Source organism: Lactuca sativa, chromosome 4 (genome assembly GCF_002870075.4).
Source record: "Lactuca sativa cultivar Salinas chromosome 4, Lsat_Salinas_v11, whole genome shotgun sequence".
Taxonomy (NCBI): domain Eukaryota; kingdom Viridiplantae; phylum Streptophyta; class Magnoliopsida; order Asterales; family Asteraceae; genus Lactuca; species Lactuca sativa.
The window spans coordinates 185,972,737-185,983,776 of record NC_056626.2 but is presented as its reverse complement, the minus strand read 5'-3'; the positions used below and the strand labels follow the sequence as shown (position 1 = coordinate 185,983,776).

The window sequence follows — 11,040 nt, the reverse complement described above, 5'->3', positions numbered from 1 at the left end:
ATAGTATTTGACAAAAAGCACAAATACATAAAGACGAAAATGGTGATTATGTACCAGTTTCAACTCGTATAGATTTTCATGCATAAATATTTGTATACAATCCTCTTCATATAAATATGTAACTTCATAATCCATATCCATGTAAAAAAGGTAATTACCCAAATTAAAATCAAGAAAGCACACACAAACACTCAAACACACACACTGAAGTACTCAAACGTACAGATTCTGTAGCATCTAGACGTTCAATGGGCCTAGTCTCCTTATCGAACTATTGATGCTATTACTTCTTATAGGTGGCTGAGGGACATAAAAATCGGAGTACATATCTGTGAAAAATTTATCCACAAGATCTTGATAAATCGGGCTAGTAAGAAGAGAATAATAATGAAGAACCTCTTCAATATCCAACACCTGTTCTTCATCTTTCATATCCATCATCTCCAATTCTTTCATTTTTTGCTCCAAAACATGGATTTGACTTCCTTCGTTTGAGCATCCACCATCTTTCTTATCTTCAAGACTACTGCTAATCACTACTGATTTCTGATCTTGCGTCATGTTTGTTCCTTTGTTGTTGGTGTTTGAAACCTCGATTACACTTCCATTTGATTCGATGTCTCCTTTGAGATTTGGGTTTGCATTATTGGCATCAGAATCCCACTTCTCACAGAATTCTTTGTAGAAATTGTCGAGGTGTTGCATTTTTGGGTTGTTGAAAAGCTTCAAAGATGGGGCTTTGGATAACTTTTTATACCCTCCAAAGACGAAGGATTTGAAGTTTTGAAGGGTTTTGTTGAGAAAGTTTTTTGTTTTGCGTATGGTTTTTCTGAGCAGCATTTGTACCTCTCTTGCTCTTCTCTCAAGATTTTGTTTTCTTCTCAAGAGCCTTGTTTACAACTCCTCAAACATCAGAGAGAGAGAGAGAGAGAGAGAGAATGATATTTAAAGTGATAACCTACTCTATGGGTACCCAAAATGTGTTAAGATATAAAGTACTTATCCATAAAGATATTAATACATTACTATTATGGGTAAAAGAATATAAATGTGTTGCTATTAAGGATAAAAAAAATATCGTATATTACTCTTGGTAAAGAAAATTCAAATATGTTGTTATTATGGGTAAAACATAAAGTAGATTGCTACTATTATCGGTAAATAAATACAAATACGTTGCAATTAAAGGTAAAAATGATAGAGTAAGCTGTATATATTAGTAGCGAAAGTAAGTAAAGTACATTGCTTTTTATAAAGTAGGATGGTTTATGCTAAAAAACTAAACCATCAATGTCGAATCTAGTTTCAAATATGTGTCCGGCTTGAAATTTCAAATGAGAATTAAAAATCTTTATTGGGGCAGGAGAAATTTTTTAATTTCTTTTTGTTTGCACACTAATAAAAAGTAGTGTGTAATGGAATATGTTTTCAAGTAGAAAAAAAAAAGGAGGTGTAATGATAATGAATAAATAAATAAATTTGAACATATGTTATCAAAAGTGCATTGCCACTGATTAAGGAGCAAAAGTAAAGGTGATTGGTGGATGAAAGCTCACTAAAATATTCCAAAATTTATATCTAATATGTGGCATAAACTCTATGTATTTGTTATACGTTTAACCTTTTTTACTGAATATTTTGTTTTTTGGTTAAAATAAAAGACATAATCTTGATACAAAGAAAGAAAGTGACTTTCTTTTTTCACTGATTGCATTTATTTGGCGCTTAGCTGTATACACGCCCTAATCAATCTTGAAAAAAAGTGGTACCACAGTGTTGGTGAAAAGGAGGATATTTTAACAAATTGCATTAAAATCAAGACATATGGCATATGGGGCTCTGAATTTTGAAATAATATAAAAAACAGTCCAGTCATTTTCTAATGACTAATTTGAGTCAGAAACATGCAAACCAGCCTTCATAAAAGGGAACACACTTTAAATAGACCAAAAATCACACATGTCATCAAAATTGAAACCCACCCAATCAGAAAACAACACCTGTCATAAATCATAATTTTTTGTGAAATTTGAAGAATTGATGAAGCAATCTGTGTACTTCCCCATAATTCTTTCTGTTGCAATTGAGACGATCTTTAATCCAATTTGGAAGCTTGTTTGTTGGATGTGACAAACTCTTTTTCATAGAATCCGTTGTATATCGCGTGTCCACTAATAAAATCGCTGCGTAATCATTAATATGCCTAATTGCTCTTCCTGTAAAAAAGAATTCAAAAAAAAGTTTTTATTTGTTTAAAATTTATATAAAGTTTTAAATAACATTACCTATGGATTGATTTACAGCTTTCATGCAAAGATTTTCATAATACTCCCTTCCTCTATTCTTACAACTTCTCAAAATCTCGAATCCAGCTTGAGCATCACCATTAAAGCGTGTAAAATTATAATCTTTTTTTGTCACGTCTTCAAGAGAATCGATATATTTTACTCTTTCCATTAATTCAATATCAGAAGGACTAGGGTAAGGCAACCCCACCATAACTATGCAACGACCCATTCCATCGCTAAAATTAATCCCTTCTGATATCTTCCCTCCAACAACCGCAAAAAACACAGCACCATTTTCAACCGATTCCTTGTATTCTTTCAACACATTTTCAACTTCCATGCTTTTTCTTGGCTCTCTAAACACCCGTTTCTTTTTCATTATTCTTCCTAGGATTCCGGAAGCTTCCCATGAAGTGTACACACATTCTTCATAGTCAAACGAAGAAAAGAAGACCACAATACCTTGTGGAATCACACTCACCAGATTACAAATTAGAAGCCCTAGCTCCCCAACCTATGAAAAAAAAAAAGTCAACAAGTCAATAAGTGTATGTTGTCTGAAAGAAAAAGACTTTTCGTTTTTTGAAATCTGTATAAATGATACCAAACTAACCATGGTTGATGTACTTCTAGAATTATAGCTGAAGTCCATGGGTTGACCCGTGGGCCCGTGTGAAACGGATATGGGTAAAATATTCTCGGGTGGGATTATATGACCACAAGAGAAAAAATGAAGCTGATGTGGCGGTAGCCATGGAAAGAGTCTTGCGCGTGTTTCTTCTATAGGTTGTAGGGTCCCGCCAGCTAATACACACGCATGGGCTTCATCAACAATCTACAAAGAATAACAATGTACTTTACTTATATATATTTTTTACCCATAATAGTAACATATTTTAATATTCAAAGAATTTTATAAAGGTTTAAAGCAAACCTCATGAAAGATCTTCTCCCCAGTAAGCATAACGTATTTTAAATATCCTCCTTGTTGTTTAGAGTCTTTTGGTTTTTTCCTTGAGAGTATTATCCTCCCATCACTATCATGATTTGTCAATGAGAGTAATAATCCAGCTAATGCGCGAAAGCTTGATAAGATGCTACTCTCGTGGAGGGCAAAATTGTCATTTTGTAAGCTAATTATCCTATCTCCATACCCACTGACCTGAGAGACAAACAAAAAAGAGACATTAGCAACTTTGCAAACATGGACATGTAAATATGTAATCACGAGAAAACAAGAAACTCACCTTGTGAATCATGTTGCTGTCTTTGATATATTGAAGAAGTTTAACTAAGTTTATGTTGTCAATGTTGAGAGAAAACACAAATTCGTTAATGCGCAAAGAGCATTCAGATCCATTAGGGAGTTCTTCTAGAATGGAAGAATCAATGAAATTGGTGTCATCTTTGTTGCATAAAGTTTGGATAAAAGCACGAGTGAGAATCATTAATGTTTGAATGTGTCTTCGATTCCCTGGTCCTAAAAGATTGCGGAATCGTTCAAAATAGCCCTCTAAACTTGAATTAACACGTTCCAACTGTAGTGATTTGGAAAGATTCAGTTCCATGATGAAAAAAAAATCCAAGAATGATTTTTAGAGGGAGATAAGATAAGAATAACAGGGATTAAGTAATTACCTGGGACAAAGTGATTTTGGAGTCATACATGCTGATGAGAGAGTCAGCAAGATTGTGAGCTTCATCTATAATAACAACACTGTTCTTCAAGCTTAATCCAAGTGATTCACGTGAAGATTTAGAGAGAAGAGATTGATAAGGAAGAACAACAAGATCTGCTGAAGGAACCATGCTTCTGGAACCATAATAAGGACAAGTTCCTAAATTGCCCCCAAGGCGAACAAGATCTTCAATGTCTAAGGGTCCTTGATCATTCATCTTGTTTTTGAACTGCTTTTGTAGCTTATGTTTGCTAAGCATTGGGCATCCACTTGAGGCCTTTGTCTTGCGTACTTTTCCCCCAACTTCCTTCTTTCTCGACACTAGGGTTTTCTTATTCTTCTGAAGATCCAAACATCGTTCGTTAATCAAGGTGGAATTCCCAAGCTTCAACACTTCTGCAAATTAGTTTCGTTTCAGAATTCAGATGGTTTGATCATGTCATCATTGAAGATGTACAGATGAAAAACAATGATTTACCTTCATTTATGCAGAAGTTCTTCCTGGATCCCAAACATGCAACCTTTAGGTCGCTAGCAAAAGCGGTTTTCCTCAATTCTTTTACAAATTGCGAGAGCTGTGAATGAGTTCTGCTACAGAAATAGATCTTAAAATCAGCTTCTTCCTCTTCATCGCTTGATTCATTGCCTTCTTTTTCACTGTCACTCGAAGATGAGCCACAACAAGCTCCGTTTTTTCTCTTTGATAGCGCACTCTTCTCATCTTCACTTTCGTATTCTTCTACCAAGAACTCTTTATCATCTAGCTTCTCTCCGTCACTTTTCACTGTCGAATTATTGTGTTCCCTACCATATACATTGTAATCAGCTTCGATCTCTCTAAAATGATTAAATAAATCGTTGAAACTCTCCTCAAGTCCAGTTTTATCGCTTTTTTTACTTCTAAATCCGTGTCTTTTCTTTAGCTTAACCTTCTTCTTGGGGCTTTCTGCCTTTATATTCTTTATCCAGTCAGGTTCATCATCTGGCCCAGAATGATCTCCAGTTGTTCCATTAAGATGCGTATCGACTGAACTGTCATTATTTTTGCGTTGCTTTCGATCGACAAGCCATTGCAGAGCGCTACATATTATACTTAGGGTTTTTCCTGTCCCTGTTTAGCAACAATAGCCAATAGGTGTTCATATTTCATATCACTAACATTCTTTTACTCCCATAATTCGACACACACACACACAGAGAACGAACGGTAGTAAAAGCAAGATTACCAGTAGGGCTTTCGAGCATTGCGATTCCTCCTTTGTCAAGAGAATCATAGAGAGCGTTCATAAAATCAATCTGAATGGAGTAGGGTTTGAACGGAAAAGCCCCAAATTTCTGTCCTGTTTCTTCCATTTCACCGTTTTCTTCCACTGGAGATGCTACCAACATTTTCCCGCGCTATTTGCCGGTGACAATATATAGTTGACCACTTGACCTCGGGTCGGGTCTTCAAACGATTAATGAACTTGGGCTTACCAAAAAAAAATTGAGAAATCTTTACCAAATAAATAAGGATGATTTTGCCACGTGTCTTTTTCTCATTCAATTTGTTACATATCATTTTGTCATAATTTAAAAATATATTTATTTTTCACTTGTCATTTATTTATTTTCCATTTCTAATATATTATTAATTTAGTTTCCATAAATTAAACCTACCATAATGATATTAATTTAAAGTTTTAAATTTTAAATTTTAAATTTCAATTTCAATTTCAAATAAATTTACAGTTTAAACTTTTGTGTTTAACATTTTGTTATAATTAACCTGTTTAGTATACGGATCTGATAACTAAACACATAATTTTAATTTATTTATTTTTTGTATGTTTTTTTCTCATAATTTTTATTTATTTCAAATTTCAAATTCAAATAAACTTCTTATTTAATCGTTCATATTTAACATTTTGTTTTAATCAACCTGTATAATATACGGGTGTCACAACTAGTTAAGTAATCTAAGAACAATTGTATGTATACGAATAAAATAATTCAAAATTTTTGGTTTAGCAAAAATAGCCATTCAGAATGAATATTCTTAGGAAAAAGTCCGAAATTCAATAAACGATTTCAGAATTTTGAATTTTTTTTATTAAATCTAAATAAAAGTTAAACATAATAATGTCAATTATATACAATATTAACTACAACATTTTAAAAATAAAATCCGAAATAAAACATTCTTTGAAAAACAAAAAGAACTCTTGGTTTGTTTAGTAACATCCTCAATTATGAGACCTCCCCCCAAACTTCGTATTATTGGAAAAACCGCATTGGACATAGGAGAATATTTTTTTAGTTTCAATTTTGGAATAGTGGTTACATTCAAAATCGGGTTTTTAGTACTGTAGCACAACGAAGTTTGACAAATTTACCTATTTAGTCACTTAAGGTTTTTTTTGTGCACATTTAGTCACTAAAGTTACAATTACGTGTCAATTATACCATTTTGTTCCTTGATACCGGAATAACCAGTAAGTTTACTGATGTGGTATTTTAATTTTAAAACACATTAAAAATCATGAAGGCCACGTACACTTCCTTCTCCTTCTAGTGGGCATTGTATTCCCTTCTCTAACATTCGTCAAATTTTAGCTTACTATTTATAAGGTCAATTCATAACAACATGCCTTATACTTATAGTGTGAGATTGAACAGAGATTAACAGGTACGCCAATTTCCTCTGGGATTCAAAAGAGACCCCATATCACCTTAAACAACTCTCACTTTCCTTTTCCTTTGCAATTTATTTCCACTTACAACCCATATTTTAGGGTTTTGTGTTACCTCTGCCATTGCTGGATCTACGAAGCAATACAAACACTACCAACTCGAACACCTCCACCACCTCAACTTGTTGTTTTCACCACCACCGTGGCTCTTTCTCTCTCTCCCTCTCTCTCTCTTTATATATATATATATATATATATATATATATATATATATATATATACATATATATATATATATATATATATATATATATATATATATTCGTCTTCTCTGACCTTCTATGTATATACCTCTCTCTATCTATTGCATAAGATGGATGCCTACATACTCATAATTGCATATTCTTTCTTCTCTCAAATTGTTTGTGAGAGACTTATTTTCATACACACGTAATAAAAAATCCAGCCATGAACATATTTCTACACACATAATTCTAGCACTACCAACAAAAACCTAAGAGCGGGGGAGGTTTAATGGCGGGAAATGATTGGATAAAAGTTATCTTTCAATGAGTCTGATCTACCTTGCTCTTGGGTTAAAGTAAGTCTAATTCGTTGATTCTTGATTAACCGGTGTGTGTGTGTGTAAGTCTAGGATTTTCTATTATCATGTACTCATGTTTTTTTTAACTTTGTGTGGAAGAATCGAATCGGATAGAGTTGAATTGAATCGACGAATCGTCATAGGGATTCCAATCATCAACGGAATTGAATAACCGATGTAGAAGCATTGATCGACGCCGGGAGAGTCGAGGATCTGGAGAAGGTCGTCGACTCAACACAAACTGATCTGTGTCGGAGATAGTGAAGAGGGAGGAGGAGAAGTATATATCACCATTTTGTTTACCCTGTGGAAAAGAAAAAAAAAGTTATTTAGGGCTGGTGACTTGGTGGGGGAATTGGGATGAGCCTTTTTATTTACTTATTATCGGATGTGAACTAATTTGCCACGTAGGATGTTATTAACCTATAAACATGTTAGTTTGGGGGTTAAAACCCTATTTAACAGGTAAAATTCAACTTTATGGATCTGTTGTTAAAATAAATAAATAAATAAATAAAAAATTGAGTGACTAAATATGTAAATTGACCAAACTTTGTTGTTCTACAATACCAAAAACCCTTCAAAATCAACCATCTTAATCATGTGTTTATTCACGTTGTCCTTATTGATAGACCTGATAAACTTGTTGTGTCAGGTTCGTGTCGTGTCAAAGACATTAAACGGGTTGAAAGGACTTAACCCTAACCCGACCCGCTTAATTATCGTGTTGTGCCATGTCAACCCATTTATTTTCGTGTTGGTTTCATGTTGGGTTTCGGGTTAAGGTTTATACCTTATAAATATGTTGTGTCATGTCGGGTTGAAATATTTTAAAGATTGGAAAGTAGGAGTTGTGGAGACAAAAAGAAAAAAGTAAAACACTGGAGTTATGAGATGGAATGACAAAATTTATAATAAGTTTAGAAGGAAAAATGAAAAGAATTAAAGTTGGGGAGCAAAGGGATAAATGGTGATGATGACTAAAATTAAGTAACTTTGAAAATTTGAATATTACTTCTAATTCTTGAGTTTGACCCACTATAACATATAATATATTTATAAAAATGTGAAATTTATAATAAATAATATATAATTAAACGGGTTATCTTTGAGTTGAAAGTCTTGACCCTAACCCCCACCCGTTTAATTATCGTGTCGTGTCGTGTCAACCCTTTTACATAAACGTGTCGAAATCTCTGACCCTAACCTGCTAATTTCGTATCGGGTTCTCATATCGTGTCATGTTTTGTCAGGTCTACTTATTAACATAGTAATATAGTAGTAATATAGTGCGTTTTAATTGAGCATTGTATTTCCTTTATTATGATAACTTTGTATTTTTTTTTTCATTATGACATAATGGATTAAGTAAATAACGAGATCAAAAATTCAAAATGCAGACATTTTCTTCTTCTTATTTTGGGAAAATGACTTAAGAGGGTAACTACCTTTTATCCGTGTTCACATATTGGCAACTTCTTCTTTTTGGTACATAATAAAGCAACTAGCTTGTTTTAACTGTTTAAATTACACCAATATTACCGGCTAATATCTATTTTAATCGGTAACTCAAAGGGAAAATGACTTAGGAGGGTAACTACCTCTTATTTGTGTTCATATGTTGGCAACTTCTTATTTTTTGTACATAAGAAAGCAACTAACTTGTTTTAACTGTGTAACATCCTAAAAATCATGACCAAAAATTTCGTTTTTAATTTAATACTAAAACCATAATTGTCAAACCATTAATTTAATACTCCGACATCGGGCCCCGTCCAGCATCAGGCCCTGCCTGGCATCGAGCCTCGCTCGGTATACAGGTCTGTCTCTCTTAGGCCCCGCCTGTCTTCGGGCCCCGCCCGCTAAACATATACAATCATATAACATGCTAACACATAAAGAAACATACTCTACTATATCTCTATCCTAAGAAACATACTCTGCTAATAATGAGATATGAAACATCGTTCATACTCAGCTAGTGATGAGATATGGGACCTCGCCCACACTTACCTCCTTACCAGGCACATACAAGTATCACACATACAACAAGTATAATCTAACATGTAAACATTCCTCAGGCACCCGCCTGACATCGGACCTTGGTTTGGAATAACATACTAGCATACAATGCCTAGGGCTAACCCCCGGGACTTCCTACTCATAGACTACATGGACTGACACTGTGGCCTTAGACCCATTCACACAGTGAGGAGACTCACCTTGCACTGCTGAAGCCCTGGCTGAAACTAGTTGAGTACGGACGAAGTTCCGTATCTCATTATTAGCAGAGTATGTTTTTTAGGACAGGGATACGGTAGAGTATGTTTCTTTATGTGTTAGCATGTTATATGATTACATGTGTTTAGTGGGCGGGGCCTAAGAGAGAGACATATCTGTATACCGAGCGAGGCTCGATGCCAGACAGGGCTTGATGCCGGGCGGGGTCTGATGCCGGAGTATTAAATTAATGGTTTGACAATTATGGTTTTAATATTAAATTAAAAACGAAATTTTTGTTCATGATTTTTGGGATGTTACACAGTTAAAACAAGTTAGTTGCTTTTTTATGTACAAAAAATAAGAGGTAGTTACCCTCCTAAGTCATTTTCCCTTTGAGTTACCGGTTAAAACAGGTATTAACCGGTAATATTGGTGTAATTTAAACAGTTAAAACAAATTAGTTGTTTTATTATGTAAAAAAAAGAAGAAGTTGTCAAGATGTGTACACGGATAAGAGATAGTTACCCTCCTAAGTTATTTTCCCTCTTATTTTGGTCGGATTAAATGGTCTACAAACATTGTCTTTGAATGTTTCTTGAATTTCTGTGAATATATTGTTATAATGGTATTATACTATTATATAATCTTTTAATGAAAAATGATCCAGTTAGCCCATTCAAATATACAAAGCCCAGTTTATCGAGAGGCTAACAAAACCCTAGTTTGGACGATCAATCATCAGAGTATACAATTACAGCCGCCTCCCCCTTCAACGTGGTAGAAGGATCAGCGTATCTAGCACCTTGTAACAATGGTAATCTCTTTCTTTCTTCACAATATCTACTCTGTTTCCAAATTCCGCATATATGTGTATGTAATATGTATACGATTGGTTAATCGGAACAACAGGGAAAAGGAACAGGTAGTTTTGGTAAAAGAAGGAACAAAACACACACTCTATGTGTACGCTGTGGTCGTCGCAGCTTCCATCTCCAAAAGAGCCGATGCTCTGCTTGTGCTTACCCTGCTGCTCGCGTCAGGAAATGTTAGTCAACAATAACTTTCTCTTTATAATTGTTTTGATCAATTGTAGTTGGGATATATGAAGGAACTTGATTATATGATAAATTCAGATAACTGGAGTGTGAAAGCGATTCGTAGGAAGACAACCGGAACTGGACGTATGAGGTATCTCCGTAATGTGCCTCGCCGATTCAAGAGCAACTTCAGAGAAGGTGATTTGATCTTTTTGTTTATTGGTCGTTTGATCTTGTGGATTGTGTTTTTGAGTATACAATCTTGTTAATTTTGTTTATTCAGGTACTCAAGCTGCTCCGAGGAAGATTGGTGCTGCATCATCAGCTTAAATTTCAAATTTAGTTCGTGATCAAGTTTTGTGGAACATCATTAGATGTGTTTAATATAATTGACTTTCAGTTGTAATTTTTCAAGTCTGTTTAGAAATTTGTGTTTTTTAATCAATGATTAAATGAGACATACACTCGCATTGTTATAGAATCTCAAGGTTTTAGTGACAAATTAAGTCCGTATTAGAAATTTTATGACTAATTGCA

General features: G+C 34.2%; 3 protein-coding genes across 3 annotated transcripts; 1 reads left to right on the top strand and 2 right to left on the bottom strand.

The window, feature by feature from the left end:
- Window positions 1-105: 105 nt before the first annotated feature.
- Window positions 106-973, bottom strand: LOC111886814 (uncharacterized). The gene has a single exon (XM_023883062.3). The coding sequence runs from the start codon at window positions 838-840 to the stop codon at window positions 238-240; it is 603 nt and encodes a 200-aa protein (XP_023738830.1). The 5' UTR covers window positions 841-973; the 3' UTR covers window positions 106-237.
- An 859-nt stretch (window positions 974-1,832) lies between these two features.
- LOC111886803 (uncharacterized) lies at window positions 1,833-5,432 on the bottom strand. Its single transcript, XM_023883053.3, has 8 exons — window positions 5,194-5,432; window positions 4,446-5,078; window positions 3,927-4,363; window positions 3,536-3,826; window positions 3,223-3,450; window positions 2,902-3,123; window positions 2,286-2,802; window positions 1,833-2,216 (listed from the first exon to the last, which is right to left on the bottom strand). Exons 1-8 carry the CDS (start codon window positions 5,354-5,356, stop codon window positions 2,011-2,013), a joined length of 2,697 nt encoding a protein of 898 aa, XP_023738821.2. The 5' UTR covers window positions 5,357-5,432; the 3' UTR covers window positions 1,833-2,010.
- A 4,691-nt stretch (window positions 5,433-10,123) lies between these two features.
- LOC111886825 (60S ribosomal protein L37-1) lies at window positions 10,124-10,984 on the top strand. The gene is made up of 4 exons (XM_023883073.3): window positions 10,124-10,280; window positions 10,376-10,511; window positions 10,600-10,701; window positions 10,787-10,984. The coding sequence occupies exons 1-4, from the start codon at window positions 10,278-10,280 to the stop codon at window positions 10,831-10,833; spliced, it is 288 nt and encodes a 95-aa protein (XP_023738841.1). The 5' UTR covers window positions 10,124-10,277; the 3' UTR covers window positions 10,834-10,984.
- The last annotated feature ends 56 nt before the right edge of the window (window positions 10,985-11,040 follow it).

Excerpts from the sequence above, each read along its gene's own strand:
- LOC111886814 (XM_023883062.3), bottom strand. The coding sequence starts at position 840 with ATGCTGCTCAGAAAAACCATACGCAAAACAAAAAACTTTCTCAACAAA.
- LOC111886825 (XM_023883073.3), top strand. Across the intron at positions 10,512-10,599 it reads TGCTGCTCGCGTCAGGAAAT|ATAACTGGAGTGTGAAAGCG; the intron begins GTTAGTCAACAA and ends TGATAAATTCAG. Across the intron at positions 10,702-10,786 it reads CAAGAGCAACTTCAGAGAAG|GTACTCAAGCTGCTCCGAGG; the intron begins GTGATTTGATCT and ends TTGTTTATTCAG.
- LOC111886803 (XM_023883053.3), bottom strand. The coding sequence starts at position 5,356 with ATGTTGGTAGCATCTCCAGTGGAAGAAAACGGTGAAATGGAAGAAACA. Across the intron at positions 3,451-3,535 it reads ACAGCAACATGATTCACAAG|GTCAGTGGGTATGGAGATAG; the intron begins GTGAGTTTCTTG and ends TTTGTCTCTCAG. Across the intron at positions 3,124-3,222 it reads GGGAGAAGATCTTTCATGAG|ATTGTTGATGAAGCCCATGC; the intron begins GTTTGCTTTAAA and ends TATTCTTTGTAG.